General features: G+C 37.6%; 1 protein-coding gene across 2 annotated transcripts in view; it reads left to right on the forward strand.

Annotated features, from left to right (window-relative positions):
• Positions 1-21,517, forward strand: part of RSPO2 (R-spondin 2) — a 162,447-nt gene that overhangs the window by 96,441 nt on the left and 44,489 nt on the right. For both annotated transcript variants that reach the window (XM_070477247.1, XM_070477246.1), the window contains 2 exons: positions 10,823-10,966; positions 13,004-13,192. In XM_070477247.1, the coding sequence (XP_070333348.1) occupies positions 10,823-10,966; positions 13,004-13,192 (333 nt within the window). The remainder of the gene's footprint in view (positions 1-10,822; positions 10,967-13,003; positions 13,193-21,517) is intronic.

Raw genomic sequence — 21,517 nt, forward strand, 5'->3', positions numbered from 1 at the left:
ATCTTGTTTTGTAAAAGTATTCTTTTTTTTCCTCTTCAGTCAACCCCTTCACTGACAAATGAATGCCACACATAATTGAGAAATTAAAAGCTTATTAAAATAGGGTGGAATTTTGACCTGTTGCAAACTGATAAGTAGTCATCCTTTTAAATTTATCAATATAGTGTGTTGAACATTGAAGTAATACTGTCCCATGCTGAAATAACTAAATTGCAGCATCCTTATTATGGGCTTCCCTGGTGGCTCAGAGGTTAAAGCATCTGCCTGGAATGTGGGAGGCCAGGGTTCGATCCCTAAGTTGGGAAGATCCCCTGGAGAAGGAAATGGCAACCCACTCCAGTATTCTTGCCTAGAGAATCCCATGGAGGCAAGAGCCTGGTTACAGTCCATGGGGTCACAAAGAGTAGAGTGACTTCACTTTCACTTTATATTTGTTTGATACTGTATTTGTGTTACACAGCCAGTGTGTATAAGACATCTCTATGTCTCTCTAAGCTTAAGTGGTTTCATTTGGTGTTCTAAAAATGAAATTCTTTTATTTTTTCCCCCTTTTTAATGTGCCCTATGAATTTCCATCATTTTCTAGCTATCATGGTCAGCAGCATATGACCAACAGCAAAATCAGGCCTGTCTTAAGATGAGAATAATTTTCAGATTTTTTATTTGTTGGAGGAAGTCAGAAAAATGGTATTTTATGACACATAAAAGTGATACTGTAAGGTTTGGGGTTCATGAATAAAGTTTTATTGGAAAACAGTCATGTGTAATCATCTAATCTAATCATGTTTGGACAGAGACTATAGGGCCCACAACACTTGGAATACCTACTGTCTGGCCTTTCACAGGAAAGGTGAAAGGCTTTTACCTTTTTGGAGTATGAAGGAATTGAGAGTTCTTCCTATTTTCCTTGGATGGAGGTTGAGTGGAGTGCAAGGCATATATTAGCTTACATATGCTTTTCCACTTAGTTGGGTGGAGAGATCTGCATTTTCCAACATTTGGAAAAGTTCAACTAAGTCTCAGGTCTGAAATTTATTAAACTGCTTTGGTTCCACCTTAATATGAAAGGGTAACAAGCTACCAAAAAAAGAAAAGCACAAGGAGTAACCTACATGAGAGGTTGGCTACTGGCAGGAATTTAAAATCTGAAAAGAGATATTAATTTGGTTTATAATTTTTGAAACTTCTTTCACTGTTATCACATTCCTTTTCTATTTTATTTTGAGGTAGTCATCCTCTTCTTTTATATAAGTGGGGGAAAAAAAGCCCTTTAAACACCTAGCTTTGTATTCCCATTGTTTTGAGAGTTATTTCAAGTATCTGTCACTTGAACGTATGGGAAATGAAGCCAGCGTTTTTATAGTTCCTTATTATTTGACCACATGATTTTATACAAGGCTCAATGTTTCTTCAGATTTCTTTGCGTGGGTGGGCAAGATATGATTTTTAAATAGTCAGATGTTGCAGTGAAGGTACCAGCAACATATTTTAAAAATTTGAGGGTTTTTCAAAAGAAGTGTTGTAACACTTTTAAATCAGGAGAAAACAACTTTTGACAACATATATATACTCTGAAGTTGAAATAAGGCTTCAGTTCTGATATTGGGCTTCACTTGTGGCTCAGCTGGTAAAGAATCTGCCTGCAATGCAGGAGACCTGGGTTGGGAAGATCCCCTGGAGGAGGAAATGGCAACCCACTCCAGTATTCTTACCTGGAGAATTCCATGGACAGAGGAGCCTGGCAGGCTACAGTTCATGGGGTTGCAAAGAGTCAGACACAATTGAGCAACTAACACCACACTTTGGCGTATAAAACAGAATTCTGTAGTTATCTGAAAAATCAGTGTACACATTTTTGGACTGAACCCATTCATTCTACCAAGTTGCAATTTGAGGATTAAAATTGCTGTCAGGGCAAGATTTTTCCCATCCTTGTTGTCACTGCTCCAAAGGCCATGCTATCTTTAGTGCACTTCATAAACTGAGCATCTTTATAGTGCTTAGAAAGGGATGCTGAATATGTGAAGCAATCTGCTGAAGGTTAGGTTTATTTGGCTCTAGAATGTAATACAGATTTCATGTGGTATCCTTTAACCTTTTCTTTTTGTTCTGATCTTTAATTTGATACTCTGATATAGATAAGTCAGATATTTTCTCCTTGTATTTGACAGTGAAGGGAATTGGGCACAAAGAGGATGTAACTCCCCCCTCCCCCACCAAATTCAAAATTGCATTTAGATTTCAATTTTCCTAAATCCTGGCTCTGAATGTTTGAAGTAGATGACTTTCCATGTCAATACTCAACAAATGATCATATTCAGTGTGTTTAGCTGTATGACCTAAATAAGAGTAAGGCTATACTCTATTTACTATAGACAGTGGTCTTTGGATAACGCCTTTCATTTGAGTAGTACATATATATACATATATACGCACAGGTATATTTAAAATTTATATGAATGTATAGGATATATAATTAAAATATATACACATATACCCATACACACAGTATCCTGATACCTTATTTGAGCTTCCTTCCACATGACATCTTAAACTATCCTTGTTGGCAAGTTTTTACACTTACAATAGTTCACATTATTTTCTTAGATATTATGCTGAGATCTTTGCCTCTGTTAAACCTCTGACTCTTCTCAACTCTGAGATAGGGCTTGATATTACCTCCCTTTTAAAGGTGAGGATACTGAGGCAAAGAGAGCTTTACTGACTTGTTGACAGTCACACAAGGGTACGGGAGCCAAGATTGTAACCTCAGCTCTGCTAACCACTGTGCTATCTGAAAAACATGATATTCTCAGCATAGTTCTTATTCTCTGCCTTTGGTTCTTGTTCAAAGTGTCCTCTTCTGCACTTGACATAGTTGAATTTCACTCTGTTTTAACTCTCCTAAATAATAAAGACACTCTTGACTTAAATCCATTCTGGTGGGCTTTACACAGACTTTTATCCTGGATCTGCTCTTAATTTAGTGAAATTAATGCTGGCTTTCTGCATCATCATTCAAATAGTGCAGTAGTAAGTATGAAACACTGAGTCCTGAAGCCTCTGAATCTGTCCTTTTTTTCCTTTAGGTTGAACTACAATGAAGTTTCTGATGAGTTATGTGTAACTAGACCTTACCAGAAAAAATGTAATCTTAGATTTTAAGTCATAAGTTTTCATCAGCCCCTACTCTAATGGGATTACTGCAATAGTACACACTGAAGAGGAATGACTTGGGTAACATAAAGCTGAAAAACTTTATTTAGGGATATTTATAAACCATTGCATGTTTTGAAAAGGAATGTTAAACAGCAGTATTTGAAGTTGTTAGAGAAGCCTAAAAATATTCAAACAATTTTAAGAAACCTCATGAAGTTGCAGTCTATTACTTTCCATGTGAAAAAAACTGCTTCAAGTCTAATTTCAAATGTCTTTTGGAACAACCTGTTCCTTTAATTTCTGTTCAAAGTTTAGCGTACACTGAGCCGAGAAGCCTCTAGAGTTTTCCAGGGGTTGACTTGATGTTCTTTGATCCTTGCAACTGCAACCTGACGACTAAATGCTCCTGCCCCCCACACCCTGTTTCTGCTGTGGGTGTGTCTACTAGGTTCTGAATGGAGGTGCCAACACTAAAGGGTGGTTAGAGAACCATATGCAACCAGATATTCATGATGTACTGAGGAGCCTGAGGCCCACAGCCCTGGTGACCAAGAAATAACAGATTCCTCAATGTGTGTCTGAGATCCTCTCCACCTCACCGATTCCTTCCTTTCTCCAATAATTGATTGTAACCTATAGAACTACAAATTACATTGCCACAGTTGAGTTGAGCAAACGTTGACTTTTTGGTTTTTCATTTAAGGTTTTCATTTTTCTGTTTATATTATTAGCCACACAGTGATATTCAAATAAGAGATGGGTTTTGTCATCTGGATTTTGCTGGGGAGATAATAAAACCCCCTCGGTGTGTCAAGGCCCTAAGTACTGAGGCACCAAAGGAGGAGGTGGAGGGTGGGGAAACTATGGATCCTTCTCTAAGATCACCTTCTCCTCCACCTGGTTTGTTGGTTCTGCTGATTCACTGTAGCTCCTTTTTCCTTGACTGTTGGCTCTTAGAGTATGTACCTCTCATGGTTTTTCCTTACCTCCACTCTCTTCCTGCTTTCAAGAAGCTTGTATGCATGCATGCTAAGTTGCTTCAGTCGTGTCTGACTTCTTGCGACCCTATGGACTGTAGCCCACCAGGCTCCTCTGTCCATGGGATTTTCCAAGAATACTGGAGTGGGTTGCCATGCCCTCCTCCAGGGGATCTTCCCCACCCAGGGATTGAACCTGCATCTCTTATGTCTCCTGCATTGGCAGGCAAGTTCTATAATTCTAGTACTACCTGGTTAGCTGAAAACAAGCTCTCCCCAGCTCACCCTGTATAAACTCTAGCATAGTTACATTATTGTTGCCTGCCTGGGTACCTTTTCTATTAGTAGACAGAAGATCCTGAAGTGCAGGAACTTTGCTTTTTTATCTATGCCTCTAGGTTTGCAAAGAGTTGGACATAACTGAAGCAATTTAGCACACAGGCAGTAGCTACCATCCTGATGTCTGGCCCCGAGGGGCTCTTATCTGTTGAAGTGAGGGAATAAAACCATCATGCTCAGTCTATGGGGACCTCTTACATCTAGTTAGATGAAGACCTAATCTTGAACTTCATTTTTATTCATTTGTTACTCAAATACTTAAAACCACACAAAGTATAGATAGTTTACAATTTTACCTCCTTTTTTGAAACTAAACAAAATAAGAGGTGAAATTCCCCACCCACACCCATCTAAACTTAAGTAACCCCCTCCATCTAACCTGCAGGTCATTCTTGCCTCCCTTCAGGGACCATCACACACCACGTGAACCACCTCAATATGGTGGTTTTATATGTTTTATAGATGGAGTTGCCCTCTTTGGATTCTTCTTGCCCCTCTATCTCACACCTGCTCAGCAGAGGTTCCAACTTCCATAGCTCCTATGACCTGCCACACTTCTATATTTACATTCTCATTATAATTGTTTTCAGATGTTGGACTATATGTTCCTCCAATACGATTTTTAGCCTTTTACCAGCAACCATGGTTTTTCTTTTTATATTAAAGATATTTACAGTGCATGTGCAAGCAATCTCATATTAAACATTCAAATGAGTTTTTAAATATAAAGGAATTGAGTTTTTAAATGGCATTCTCTTGGCAAGCACTAAAACTCAACCATGTGTCCGGCACTGTGTTAGAAACAAGGAATTCGGAGATTGAAAAACAAATTAAGTTTGTAATAGCAGAAGAGAAATGGATCTTACTTCTCTGCCTCTAATGTACCCAGCACATGCTTCTGATATCTCATAGGCTATGTTGCAATGCCCTGAAAGTGCCACATGTTCCCTTCTCTTTAGCTTTTCCGCCTTCAGGACAGGGAACGAGTATTATAATTTTATGTTCTCATAAAATGGCACAATACCTGGCACATACTCCCATTTTTTTGAGAATGTTTGGAATGAACTATTGAACTGAACTAGAGAATAATTTGAGAACTGTTATAATGGAGCCAGTATGGATACTGTGGAAGGACAGAAAGGATACCCAGGCTATTTTTCTGTTTCTTGGCTGGAGCAAGCCTCCCTTGCCAAATGACAGCCCTATCAGTTAGCATTTGGACACAGTTTTACTTGGACAATATTTTACTTAAACCGACACTGGCAGTCCTCATTCGGTGGATTACATTTTTGAGGAGGCACTGTAATTTAGAAACATGTAAGTTGGATAAAGCAGGGTCTTGTATTTCTGAACAAGGACTTAAAGCCCAGATTTTTATAGACAAGACTCATGTTTAGTCAAGTTTGATAAACCTATTTTCTTAGGCAGTATGAAGTTTTATAAAGCTTACCAGTATATTGAATGATCCCACTGGTATTTTGAAACTCATGTGTTTATAAAATGGACATAAAGATTTTCCCAAAGTTTTAATACGTGGCTATTTCTGAGGAGTAGACATGGTGTGTCATTCAGGTAAGAAAGAATATTTCTGTATTTTCTGTTAAAGCTTATGTATTGTTTTGAATTTTTATTTGTAATGAGGATGTTTTATTTTTATATAAAAATATACTTTTGTATAAAAATGAGTTAATAGAGTTGATGCAAATATGGGTTGTTTAAACTTAAGAATTTGTTTGGGGAGAGGCTTCTGGCTGGAGGGGAAAGGACAGATCTATGAGGCTGCACAAATAGTGGTTTTCTAGAACTCTCTTCAGTTTCAAGAGAAGTGACTGAACTGGGCAAGGGGTTGTGGATTGACCTGAAGCCAGGGATCTGAGGCTTGCAGGGGCTGAAGTGTGTCAGGAAGCATACTGGCAGGGTAGGTGGTTTTATGCAGTCATTAGCTTTAAAAAAACTTTAGATTCCAAGGTGTTTATGATTAAATTACTTCTGTCAGTTCAGGTTGCTCAATGTGTAGGTGGCCTGCTTTGGTTTTATGTTATGGCAAAGAGTGACTGAGATCAGGAAGGTATGAAGGTCAGAGGAGCTTTGGATCACATTACAGCTTCAGTTCAGCTCAGTCATGTCCAACTCTTTGTGACCCCATGGACCACAGCATGCCAGGCTTCCCTACCATCCATCACCAACTCTCATACTAACTAACTCAACTCACCAACTAACTCAAACTCATATCCATTGAGTCGGTGATGCCATCCAACCATCTCACCCTCTGTCATCCCCTTCTCCTCCAGTGTTCAATCTTTCCCAGCATCAGGATCTTTTCAAATGAGTCAGTTCTTTGCATCAGGGGGCCAGAGTATTGGAGTTTCAGCTTCAGTATCAGTCCTTCTAACGAATATTCAGGACTGATTTCCTTTAGGATGGACTGGTTGGATATCCTTGCAATCCCAGGGACTCTCAAGAGTCTTCTCTAACACAGCAGTTCAAAAGCATCAATTCTTTGGTGTTCAGCTTTCTTTATAGTCCAACTCTCACATCCACACATGACTACTGGAAAAACCATAGCTTTGACTGTTTAGACCTTTGTTGGCAAAATAATGTCTCTGCTTTTTAATATGCTGTCTAGGTTGGTCATAGTTTTTCTTCCAAGGAGTAAGCATCTTTAAATTTTGGGGCTGCAGTCACCATCTGCAGTGATTTTGGAGCCCCCCAAAATAAAGTCTCTCACTGTTTCCCCATCTATTTTCCATGAAGTGATGGGACCAGATGCCATGATCTTAGTTTTCTGAATGTTGAGTTTTAAGCCAACTTTTTCACTCTCCTCTTTCACTTTCATCAAGAGGCTCTTTAGTTCTTTGCTTTCTGCCATAAGGGTGGTGTCATCTGCATATCTGAGGTTGTTGATATTTCTCCTGGCAATCTTGATTCCAGCTTGTGCTTCATCCAGCCCAGCATTTCGCATGATGTACTCTGCATATAAGTTAAATAAGCAGGGTGACAGTATATAGCCTTGATGTACTCCTTTCCCGATTTGGAACCATTACAACTTGGCACCAATCAAAAGTGAAAAGTGAAAGTGTTAGTTGCTCAGTCATGTCTGGCTCTTTGTTTCCTTATGGACTGTAGCCCGCCAGGCTCCTCTGTCCATGGAATTCTCCAGGCAAGGATACTGGACTAGGTAACCATTTCCTTCTCCACAGGATCTTCCCAATCCAGGAATCGAACCCAGTCTCCTGCATTGCAGGAAGATAATTCAACATCTGAGCCACCAGGGAAGCCCATAGTTATAGCAAAGGCCGTTAATGGATTCATGCTTAGTCTCTCAGTCGTGTCCGACTCTTTGCAACTCATGGACTGTAGCCTGCCACGCTCCTCTGTCCATGCGATTCTTCAGGCAAGAATACTAGAGTCGGTTGCCATTCCCTTCTCCAGGGGATCTTCTGGACCTAAGAACTGAACCTGGATCTCCCTCATTGCAGGTGGATTCTTTACCACCAATCAAGGCTATTATTTAAATGGTTCAATGAATAAACAATGTTTAGCTTTTTTCCTAATGATTTGGAAAGCAACACTGAACATGTGAAAACAAAGGATACTGGCAAGAGATGGTCAAATGATTATTTCGAAGGCTAAGGCAGGTTCACCATTATCATATAAGGGGTATAATTTCATGCTCCCAAATCTGAAAAAAATTGGCATAGGATAATATTTCTTTATTCAGTCTTGCTTGGTAAAAATCAAAAGAATTTCATTTAGAATGTTAATATAGTGGTATTTTCTGTATATTTAAGTAGGTCACACATATGTATTGAAATATCATTTTCTGTTTTAATACATACATTACAATTAAAAGATTCATGGCTCAGAAATATAACTCTTAACACTTCAAAATTCCACTATTCCCATTCCCAAATTAACTTCTCTAAGCTACTCTATACAGATATGCATACACTCATGTAGTGGTTTTATTGCATCATATTCTATATACCCTGCACTTGCCTTTTTCATTTAATGATGTGGCTTAGAGCTTATTCTCAGTCATTGCTTATAATTCACCTTGTGCTTTTTCATGGTTGAAGTATTTTACAATTTGAATGCATCAATATTTTATTGTACTTAAATTTGAGAACAAATAATTAAACTTTCTTTTAGCCAGATTTACACCTGAAGAAGGGACTTTAGAGAGAATGATAGGTATTCTAGAAATTCCACATCCTATGTACTGGTATTAGGAGCATGGGATGAAATGAGGAAAGGGACCTACAGGTAACAGTAATGATCAGGAAAGGATCTTGTAAAACTATTTCCAAATGCATATTGTTATAACTTTTTGGCCAAAAGTCTTGTTGGTGCAGACCATGTTAAAATCAGATCTTTTAGATAACAGCTGATTTATAAAGTGTATAGTCTTCTCTCTTTTTTTAAATATAATGCATTTTTCTCTTCACCCCTTAGTTCTGATTTACTTGGAATGTTTATCACTACTTCTTGGAAAATAATACTGCTAACAAGAAGGGCAGCTTGCTTTAAAAAAAAAATGTAGCAAGAAAGCCAACAATTTGTGGACAGGATGGTCATGTATTTTGACCATGGTTAAGAAGCTACTGACCAGCAATAGATCACTGTTCTATTAAAATATAGGTTACAGCATTTAAGACTACAAATTTAACATTTTATAAGGTGATAAACTGTTCTTCTATGCCCACCATTCTCCCCTAAAAGAGCAATAGATAATTTGACTATGGACTTTTGCCCACACATAGTTGGTTTTCCAATTGTAAATTGGGTAACATTTTAGAAGTTGAATTAGCTGCTTCAGGGTGGTCATTTAATATATAAAGTCCTGTTTAGACTCAAAATTAAAAGGTGACGAGTTGCCATTGTCTTTTTATAAGTCTAGAAACTGTCATTATTTATATTGTAATTGTTTTAACAGAAACTTTTTTAGTGTTTATAGTCCACATTCTGGCTTTGCCTGCTTAATTTTTAAAATTTTGAGATTCAATGATTTCATGTTTTGGTTACATTTTTTATTCAGTTATATCTTTGGTTGCAGAAACTAGATTTGAAAGCTTATCTGAATCATTAAATCACCAAATACAGTTACTCAGAGGCTTGTTAAATGAGTAAAAGTGTTGCCAGGGAGTTTTCATAGAGCTTTATGTGCTGTTAATTGCCTGCAATTAAATCTGTTACAAGTAATAATGTACTGTAATCTGTTGAAAACCTCACCTTTCAATTAACCAATTCTCCAACCTTTCCTTCCTTCTCCTTGAAGAGTAGTTTAGGGTCTATTTATTTTCACCTGTACATGCCAATTACCTCTGGCCCAGATGTTACTGGCATACCAGGGAATCTGATCTTAAGTACAAGTCTAAATTATTGCTTCTCTTTATACCTTGTTGTAATGTGAATGGTTTGATGGAAAAATACATGTTTCTAATCCACTGGTGCAGACTACCTATTATGAGCTAGTCAATTTACATGTGTTATTTCAAGTCCTCACAACAGCCTTACAAAGTTAGTGACACCCCTGTTTTATACAGAAGGAAATAGAGACTCAGAGATGTATAAATAGCTGTTCACAATCAAGAACTGGGAAGGTCAGAGCTGGGAGCCAAGGTCAAAACCATACCTGGCAGACCCGAAAGCACTTCTCTTTCGTCAACTGTTTCCAACGAAATGCAGTTGATGTGTTATAGAGAATAGATGAGAAGGCAGTCTGTGTAGGGGCTCTCAGCACCAACTCAGCCGCTACCAACTTCTTGACTTAGTCTCAGGTTTCTTATTTGCAAAAGAGGGGTACTACCGCTCACCCTGATGGATCGTCATGAAGTGGGAATGTATGGCGCATTGTGGGTCTTCCAAAAAGTGACCTGAAGTCCCCCTCCTGGTTGACAGGATGAAAGCAAATGCATTACAGAATTTTAATTTACTGTCTTGGAACAGAAGAGACTGATTAGATTGTTGCCATTGCATTTTTCATAGTACATCTTTGGAAAAGGAGAACCGACTACAATCCCAGCAGCAGTGCCATTTGTAGTGGGGGTGTTTTTCTTTTTAACCTTCATTTTAATCCCATTTAGAGTTACAAAAATTTCTGAAGGTTCTCATGCTGCCTGGGGCCCTGAGCTGCAATTTTGTCTCAGCCTATTGATGTGGTGAGCTGTTGGAAGAGGTAGGAGTGATGCAGAAGGAGATGGCATCAGGAAACTAATGAGCTAAACACATATTTCTCTGACCACTAGAATTCCAATTGAGCTAACTGGTGCATTTATGAAAGTCTTACTTGCAAAACCAGTAAATTGTTTGACTGAAATTTTCTTTCTCTTTAAAATTGTTTTTAGGATGCAGAATAGAAAACTGTGATTCTTGCTTTAGCAAAGACTTTTGTACCAAGTGCAAAGTAGGCTTTTATTTGCATAGAGGCCGTTGCTTTGAGGAATGTCCAGATGGTTTTGCACCATTAGATGAAACCATGGAATGTGTGGGTAAGTAGTGTTTCATGTAATTTTCAAATTTCCACTTTTATTTTAACACCTGTTTATTGGAGGGGGGGGGGATGAATGCTGAATGTATTCATTCTAAAAACGAATTGGTTCTCTTGTTATTAATTAGAACTGAGAATTATTGAAGTTCTTTGCTATTGAGTTCTTTAGTCATTCTGCCATTGGGCAGTATCATAAATTACATTTTGCTACAAAATTTGCTGGTAGAACATTAGGTTAAACTACTTAAATGCTGAGAATAATGTTTTTATGATTTATGTAATGTATCCCCATTTCTTAATTATCTTATTAGTAACTGTTAGAGAAAAACATTTTGTTTAGAAGAAACTGTTTAAGCAGTGTCATGTGGTTAGTTAGTCTATCATTTTCATTATGTGTATTAATTTTACAGCTTCTTGCTTAGCCACACATTTGTATAAAAAGAATCTGTTAAGAAGAGATTTTTTTTGTGACACATATACTTTGTTGATGATTGACTGCATGTTGCAAAGTGCATTAAAACAATTTTACTAAATTAGGCATGTAGAATGCATAATTTAATCTGCACATATATGCTGTTTGTAAATAATAATTAGGAATACATATTTTTATAAATTTTGGGTTTTTTGGTGTGTTTAAAAAACCTTGTGGCATTTTTTTTATGCCACTGATTAAAATGTAAAGGTCTATCAGTACCTACATTTTGATAAATGCCTGAATCTAATCAAGTGTAATGACATCTTCACCACCTCCACCCCCAACATGCCTGTATTGTATTTGCCATGTTTTATATTTGATATGGTGCACAACAGAGCAATGTATTAGGAATGAGACTTTCCATCTTTTCAAAATGAAGACTTAAGTTGAGAACTTTTTTCCTGCATAAATACCAAAGTAGTCTGTAACTATATTTGAAAGCTTGCAGAGAACACATTTAAATGAAAGATTTTTGAAGAAATTGTGTGCTTATGTTCCTGTATATGTGTGAATTAATACATGCATATAAGCAACACCCTATTGAAAAATATAGAAAGTCACCAAAGGAGCATATTCAAAATGTTGGGTTTGCTTTTGAGAGGTGAGACCCATACCAGTTACAGAAGTCCAGAGGAAATTCTTATGAAACCTTTAAGCATTAACAAATTAACAGTAGTCCTAACAAATTAACAGTAGTCCTATGCATTCCCCTGGATAAAAATCTTAAATAGCTTTGAAAAACCTAAGAGTCACCATGCTGCCTTATGAAATCTGGAATGAAGAAATATTCATTGTGTGTGGATTCTGTGCCTGGGTCCTCTTCTGCTATTACACTAGGGGCTTTTAATGGTGAATTTGATGAGGTTTAACTGTATATTTTTATCCTTTTATCCCAGGGGAGTTGCAGAGTAGCCTACTTTTTCATTATATGAAGTTAAAAAAGGAGGATGCTAAAAGTTTTTACATACCTGGGAAAACATACGTTTTCAAATATCTGATCATATTTGTTTACTTTTCAAACTATAGCATCAATTTAGGGAATAAGAAATACATACTGTGGTTTCCAGATACCTATTAAAGGAAATGAGATAATCAGAAAATGCAAAATACACTCCCTATCTTTTCATGAAGTATTAATATTTACTTCCAACTAAAACTAACACACTTGTGAATTTCAGTGGGGGCATGCAGAATTTACTTGTAAAATTTTGTTTCCTCTTCATGGTATGAAAACAGTATATTTTACTGTAGGTTTTAGCTGTTGAATCTTTTAAAGATAATATATTCAATGTCTTTAGAATGGACTAGTTAACATCCCATCAAAAAATGAACCAGTACAAAAAGAAAGTAATAGTTTTTAAATTACTTATGTGGCAGCTTTTTACTTTTATCTGTAACTCCATAATGCAAAAATTTCCCAAAAGGTGTATTCCGGTCTTGGGCTGTACAGCTTAATTTTTGGTATCTGAAAGTGAGGGAGTAGAGAGATACTGCTATATAAATTTTGTAACAATGGAGAAATGTATACCAAATTGTTATCTGTGTTTGTTTTTTCTCTATTAGAAGGATGTGAGGTTGGCCACTGGAGTGAATGGGGAATTTGTAGCAGAAATAATCGCACATGTGGATTTAAGTGGGGTCTGGAAACCAGAACACGGCAAATTGTTAAAAAGCCAGCAAAAGACACAATACCATGTCCAACCATTGCTGAATCCAGGAGATGTAAGATGGCCATGAGGCATTGTCCAGGAGGTGAGTTCAGATAATCCCTATTGTGGACTATGTGCTTTCTGGGTTTTCTTCCTTCCTAATCACCCTTGCTCCCAATAAAGAGTATTTATCCTTGAAGGAAATCTGATAATAACATTGGCAAGAGGGTAAAATTCCACATTGAACTTCCTTAGAGACAAATGCTTAAATTGTGAAGAATATAAAATGACTGTTTAATTTCATGATACCTTGAAAGTAATTTAGAAGACAACTTTACAAATCAACTTTTAAAACAAGATTTCTAAAAGTGTGTGTGTGTCAGTGTTTTTCTTTTTCTTTTTTTCACTAATGTACCATAAAAGCCAGTTCTTATGAAATCAGGCCTTTGCAGATGTTGCTCTAAGAGAAGCAGCCAACTTTCAGTTGAGAAGAGTTTAGATTAGAAAGGTTTATGGAATCCGTAAAATCATCTGTATCACAACTAGTTGAAGATGACAACTTAAAATAAACTTGCCCAAACACTGGGAGGAATAAACATTGTCTTAATGTTGCCACAATTAGCCGGTTCTCTGTTTTGATAATAATTTGTGGAAAACAGCTACTAGTATGTGTATGTTTATTTGTGTCTTTGTAGTAATTGTGCTGATTTGCAGTAATTATTCTGTAATAACAGGATTAGGCCCACTTACCAATTGGGAGAAGTGTACTAGCTCAGGTGCTGGCTGGAGCCGAGTTAGTATGTTGAAATGTAGTTCTTAGCGCTGATGCTGTGCTTCTGAAAGCATAATCTTTTGTTACTGTTTATTTTATCACTAGCGGATGCTGCATTGCCAAAAATGAAGTTAGGACTTTTCTAGTGCACAAAATAGAAGAGCAAAAAAAGAAAGTTGCATGTAGAAAATTGCCCTATGAAACAATCAAAACTTTCGTTTGCCTTCATTTCTTCTTGTTGGGGCATAGCTTTCAGCTTTGTGGCTGTAGCCCAGAGAAGAATATATATCTGCCTAGAATGGATTTATATCCCTATTCTGCTGCCTCATAGAAAATGTCTGTGATCCATGGAGGAAGACAAAACTTTTAAGACTTGAAGACTCCAGTCGGCCTTTTGAGAACTATTAGATCCAGATTCAGAAGCTACTATTAGGAAGGCAGCTTTTCCTCTTGAATTAGTTTTGCTTTTCTATGCCGAGTCTTTGAAACAAAGTTTTTTTGGGTCTGCTTTGCACTAACAAGGATGGTTTTGTTCAGTTAAACTGGGTATTTTTCAGTCAAAATATAAGAAAATATTTTCTTACAAAACTAATAAGCCACTTCTTGGATAGCTGAGAGCATTTAACCTGCAACCTTGTGCCTAAAAACAAACCCGATGTATTCAGGTATTGGGAATAAAGGCTTTCTTTGTTGTATATTGTTTATTTAACTACCCCCCACTCCTCTTCCAGCAACGTGGTCCCCAATTGTGGTTTACATTAATAGCAAAAATTAACCTGAAAATGCTCCTATAACAAACATGCTTATGTGTAACAAGAACCAGCATGCCCCCCTCCCCTCAGAAACTATTTTGACTTAGCCCTGGTCTTGTTGAGAATTTTGTAGATAACAGCTAGATTTTTAACCTATAATTCTTATTGCATTTTTTTAATGCTTCCAAAAGCAGTATACTGTCTTAAGAGATATAACCTGACACTCTCAGCAATTAAAATCATGTCAAAACAAAAGTTTATGTATCATCTGTTAGTGTTTTCTTTGACAAGTGAACCAGTAATGAACTCTTATTTAATTTACATTTAGGTTTTGCCAAATATTATTTATTAGGATAGACATTTGCAGTGACAAGCTATTGCTCTAATCCATGTATTGACATATTCAGCTTAATAAATTCAATTTTTAAGTAACCTTTAAAGTTAGTAGGTTTAAAAAGTTATACTGGAATTTGTTTTCTGTTTTATAAAAAAGAAACTAACATAAAATTGATAGAAATGGAAAATGACTCTGCAATAAAATAACTTCTATTTACAAATGTAGGAAATGAAAACTAGAAAATTAATTTTGGAACTTGAGCACCAATTGATAAAAATTGGCATAACTTCCAGTGGAGTACCCCACCTTGCCTCAGGTGAGAGAGGAAAAGGTTCCTTTCTTCTGTAGGTCACGGTGATTAATGGAAGAATGGAGAAGAAAACCACTTTATCCCATTTTACATCTTGACTTGATTTCAGTGATCTGCTTTGACAAACCATGCAAAAATGTAAGTCGTAATCAGGTTGGGAATACAGGCATTTTTCAGATCTTTTCAACATATGTATGGATTTTCCTCTTGTTGGAGGCAATCTTAACCTGATTGCACACAAACGCAGCCTTAACCTCCTTCACACTAGAGCACAGGCACATTAAAATCAGCTGCTTTTCATTACTGGAAGGCATAAGTTAGAGGTCAGCAAAATGGAGTAGTCCTAAGTAAATATATAAGATATTACACTAAAAACTATTAAAAATGAACCAATAAATGGCTGTAGGATTTAAAAACAACAATGTAATGCTTTAGCCTATTTTTCCTTAACTATCAATGCTTATTTGCTTTAAAACAATGAAAGGATATTTGAAAATATCTTAAGTCATGGACTGATATATGACATGAAGTAAGCATCCATTTCCAAACTTTTCTTGATCAGTTATCTTCTCTTTCATTTCTAATTATGTAATCTGTAGAGTTCCTGGGGCTTTTCTGACACTCATTCCTCAGGATTCTGGTCTGGTGATCAGACGATCTGGGTCTCTGCACCCTGTCACCTCATTAATTCTATGATACTTGGCAAGTCACTTAACCTCTCCTGGCCTCTATTTCCTATTTTAAATTGAGGGTATTGGGGTAGGCAATCTTGAAGATCCAGTCCAGTTCTAAAATCCAGTGATTCTAAGACTAATTGCCAAAAATGACATGGATATATTTTGTGGTGGTCATGTGAAGGGTGAGGAAGAGAATTGTAAGCCCAGGAACATTGTTTTATGACCAAGAACTGAACACTTTCCCAGTAGCTACAACTGTGCATTTGTGCAGCCTTTTCCATCTGGCAGTTTACACTCTTCCTCTCTCCTCCTTCCTTTTCAAACACTCTCAAAGACTGAACAAGATTCTTGTAAAATCTTCAAATGACTTATAGTTTAGTTAGTGGGAGATATGGAGAAAGACAGCAGGAGGATGGAGAAGGAAAGAGGAGGGGATCATAAAAAGATGGTGGGAAAAAGGGAAAGGGTAACAATGAGTTAGGGGGAAAAAATTGAACAATGAGTGTAGGAAGCAAGGGATAAAAGAACAGATTACTAAAAATGAAGACTTGGCTCCCAGCAGATGTAACTGTCTTCACTTCTCTCCCTCCCACCCTGAGCTCACTAATAGAATTCATTACGATGGGACCAAGTTATCCTATTCATATATGCAGCTTTAAATGGAAGAAACTTAGTCTGCACTATATTGTACCTTAGGCAATATATTAATAGAAAAATATGAATGTGCTATTATCATATTTAAGTGACAATGGAAGAACAAAATTATGGCTACTCAGGTACAAAGTTGGGAGACATTCATGTATGGTGGGGGGAAATGTCATTTGGAGGGGACAGTAGTCTTTCACAGGATTGACCAATGCCACTTCAACCTGAAATAGTCTGTCCTATCTGTAAAGTCCCGTGACAACTAATTTTAACCTATTCATCAGGTGTTTATTGAGCAGTGCTGTGTACCAATCATTGGTACACAGTTCTAACAGTGTTTTTTCTGGTGGGTATCATGACATTAGAGAAGTGGATGAGTGCCTTACTTCATGTGGAGAGATGGGAGCCGTGTGAAGGAAAGGAAAGCAGGATAAGGAGTGAGTGAAAGATTGGATTGGGGTGTATTATGTCGGGTGTTCAGGGAAATTGAGGGAGTAACATTTGATCACAAATCTGAATGAAGGAGATCTTGTGAAGACCTAAGGGAAATTTTCTTCTTCTTCTTTTTCTTTAGCTCTTGACTCAATGGCTATGTTTTTTGAGCATCGTTGATTCTCCCGTTACCTATTAGAGAAGAGGAAGGAACTGGGATCTAGGATTCTTTTACTGGGCCACAGAGATGTAGCGAGTTGTTAATGGTAAAGCCAAGAGTGGGAAGCTCATGTCTACCTGCACCTTTCCCTTGTTCCTTATTATGAAGTGCAAAGATAATCCCATAGTTGTCTAACATCAAAGTAACTGACTTTAAACTATTTCTCCCTCCACCTCAATGCATCATTTTCTTTTTGTTTTACTAAGTTTTTCTTAAAAACATGACACTCTGCCATCACTATCACCTCCCAACGTCTTCCCACTTGAGATAGCTAGTGAAACATACCCCAAAGGTCATTTTATAAATGCAAAGTGTTGAGTCACTGGCTTTGTTTCAATTCCGCCATTCCTACTTACAGCCATTCCTGCCTTATCATCTTCTTCCATAATTTTAGTATCATTGGCCCTCAGTTTGTTGGGGGCGGGGGGAGTGTGAGTGCATGATTGTTCTTTCATCCTTAGTCTTTCAAGGCCGCCCTTCCATTGAGGCTGTCCCCACGGAACCACACGGAGCACTCTTCTCTGCCCCTTTGCTCCCTGGCCTGCCCAGGAGCCGTGGGATCTGAACCCAGCCCCACTTCTAGTAGCTTGGTGCCTAGAATGGCTTCTCTGTTTCTGACACATCTAAGCAATCAGATGGTTAAAGTAATTTAGGTAATGCTTGGACAGATGTACAGACAGCCTTCTGTCTTTTTTGCTCATGGCTGCAGCTGTTAGTAACAATATGGTGCAATTCTTTAAGCCTTAGGTCGTATTTTCTCAGGACTGTGCTAAAATTTAAGTATAAAAACTGCTACTACTTAGGATTTTTAACTTGAAAATAACTCACTCCTCCTCTTATGTGACATTATTTGACCAGCATCTACTTTGTTTTTTTAAGTGGCTTTTAACTTTGTTGTTCTTTAGTCACTAAGTGATGTCTGACTCTTTTGCAACCCCATGGACAGTAGCCCACCAGGCTTCTCTGTCCATTGGATTTCCCAGGCAAGAACACTGGAGCGAGTTGCCATTCCCTTCTCCACGGCATCTTCCCACACCAGGGATCAAACCCACATCTCCTGAATCACAGGCAGATTCTTTACTGCTGAGCCACTGGGGAAGCCCTGGCTTTTAACTTGATAGGATCTAAAAGAAAATACTATTTAGCAACCTAGAACCAGAATCTCTTGTAAACATCTACTTTTTAAAGGCAATATTAATAAGACTCTTTAGTTTTTGTTTTCTTTGTATAAACTGACAGCAACATGTGGATTAGGTATTAGACACTATAACTAAAGATGATTGTAGATTGTGATGGATTAAACCAAGAGCAGGAAATAAGCACATTTTCAGTAGATGGGGTCAAGAAAATATGCTTTAGACATATGTTCTTTATTTCTCTACATTTTGTTTACATTTGAGTTGCAATTTATGTGGTCTGTTTTATACAAGCCAACCTCAAAAGTAGTTTGGAGGAGAGAGGATAAGAGAAAAACCTCTTTTATTTTGAAACTTTCAGAGTTGTCAAGAATGTAGATATTGAAATTTTTATATGAAGAAGAGAGCATCTAGAAAAGGGGAATTCTTTTTGCCCTTTTGTTTGCTATGGCAAATTGTTTCTTTTAAAATCAGTGATTTGTGTTAGTCACCTTAAGAAAATTGTACTATTTCCTGGGTACTCTGGATACACGGCAGGAAATGGTAATGTTATTTTATTTTGATTATAAGTTGGGGCGGTCACTCATAAGCAGCCACATCTTAAATGTAAATGTATGCTTATCATATAAAATTGACATTTAACAAAGATCCACCTGCTTCCCAAACATTTCTCTCAGTAAAGTATCTGTAGGTCCTGCTTCATTTGTCTTAACAATGAGCTTTTAGGCTGTGTCTTGGGGTGTATCCCCTCTCGCTGCTGTCCCCACCCCTACACACTATTTTTAAGTTTTTTAACTTATTTCTGGAAAAGTGGGTGGGGGATAACCAATGGCACCTGGTGATGGTGGTGGTGGTGGTTTTTGTTCTTGCTTGTTTGGGCTTCTTTCTGAGTGTTGGGGGGCAATGATTTTTTTTCAGATTTTTCAGTTCTCACATTTCAGAAGGTAAGGGTCTGAGGAATGGGGGAGCAGAAAAGTGGGGCCTGGTGTGTGGTGCACGGGAGCTCGTGGAACGTCCAGAGAGGGCTAGACGCAGTGCAGCCTTGGACTCAAACACAGAAGTTCAGGGGCATGACGAGCGCCCATCTCATGGACTGAGAGAGGGGATTTAACACAGCCTCTTGCCCCTGCTGCATTTCGAGCCTGTCCTGGGGCCAGGCTTGCTTGCCCGAGGGGTCAGGGAGTGAGTGAGCGAACCCACACCTCTGTGCCATTCTCTGCAGCTTCCAGTCTGGAATCTCTATGAGCCCCATGTAATTAGAGTCTGGAGCAACATGTACTAGTCTCTTTTATGGGCGCTCGTAAAAGGATTTCTCAACTACGTATGCCACTGAAGGTCTATGTGTAACAAGGCAAGGATAGGAACGTTTTGGAGGAGGCTTTCTTTTATGAATTCTACCCAGCAATAAGCTACTCTGATCTTAATGTAAAATATATAAAACAATTTTTACAACACTCTAAAATAAAAACAACTTTAATGGGACACACATGGTGTCAGTGGTAGATTTTTTTTTTTTTCCACTTCTTACAGGAGACTTTTTTTCCCCTCCCTTATAAGATAAAGGAGTCTCAAGTATAAATCCCCTAATGGTCTCTTGGAACAACTTATTTTCCTCATCAGACACCTCTCTGGGACCTGTAAACGGTGTTGATAAAAAGAGCACAGGCGGTTCGCTCAGTGAGATTTCCTGTAAATACTCCAGCTACTGGATTGACCTCCAGTTGGACTCATGGATATCCTCCAGGATTAGGACGCAGAAAGAAAACATTTTCATGGAAATGATGACAGAGTTCTACTCAAATCCCAGCGTGGTTCATGTTGTCATCGTACAGAAGTGGTTAAGACGACAAAATTACTTTGTGCAGCAGAGAGGGGCAAAGTTCAGGTGGCAAACTTGATTCCAGTTTAAACTCAAAATGTAAGGGCAGTAGATTCTACTTTACAGTTGATTTGTTTGTGTAATATTTGGACCTAATATTCTGTGTAGCAGCCTTATTTTCTTGTTTTTGAGGACTTTGGAAATGAGTAAAATTATTTGAACTGGTGTAGTGCAGAGACATTAATAATTGCTGTCATACCCCATAGCCTGCCCATTACTCAAAGGATTTAATGATAACTTAATGTAAAAAGTATTTGATAACATGCTAAAACAAAACAAATTTTTAAAGATCAGAACTAGGAAAAACTTAGAATAAGAGCTCAGGACTGACAAGGAGAATGGGCCATATGAATATGTGTTGGGTGAAATAATTGGGCCAAAAATTTGACCTTGGGTTTCCTAGCAGGTAGTAGGAAAATGTGGCTATGATTATACCTTAATTAAAAATAAATGGTTAGTTATAAAATATAGTGTCAATTTCATAACAGCTTTAGGAGAGAAAATCACCACACGTACACATATGTATATACATACAGCACATATATACCCATACATATACACAAACATATATATACACATGCCCACATACATGTATATATGAATGTATATGCATATTCACACATTGATACATGACACACACACAGGTATGTATATTTCACCTTCAGACACATTAAGGTGTGCACAAGGGGTGAGACTTATATTGTAGAATTAAGGAAACTAATAATTCTCACAGTAAGGGGAATATTCTAGTTCCATGAGAAGGTAAACACTACACATTTCTCAAGTGGGAAATCTGAGGAGTAGTACGGCAGACAGTGTCTTCAAAAACACACATGTCAAACATATGTATGTTTCTGGAGGTGGAGGGCAACTTGGAAGTGTTTATCCCTCAGTGAAGGGAGAAGATTTAATAGTGAAATATGAGTCTACAGAGGAACAGGCATCATGGAATCAGGACTTTCTGACTTACCAGTTACATTTGAATGCAGTCACCCACTAGGTTCTTTTAGTGAATATTGAATCCGCTGAGAACTTCATGGTATCCAGAGAATCTAGAAAATGTGCTTTTGTATTGAGGGTCAACTATGCTTTGAGCTTGTCAATAAGCCAAGTATCTTTTCTACCTAGTAAGATGTTCCTAACTAAGTTTAGAAGTTGTGTATTTAGATGCTGAGTTACTTCTGGTGAATATCTCAGGCCCCACACTTATTTTAAATGCCTTTTTGTGATATTTGTTCTTTAAGCCTGGCCTTCAATTATTTTAACCT

This window comes from Odocoileus virginianus, chromosome 15 (assembly GCF_023699985.2).
Source record: "Odocoileus virginianus isolate 20LAN1187 ecotype Illinois chromosome 15, Ovbor_1.2, whole genome shotgun sequence".
In the NCBI taxonomy this organism is placed as follows: domain Eukaryota; kingdom Metazoa; phylum Chordata; class Mammalia; order Artiodactyla; family Cervidae; genus Odocoileus; species Odocoileus virginianus.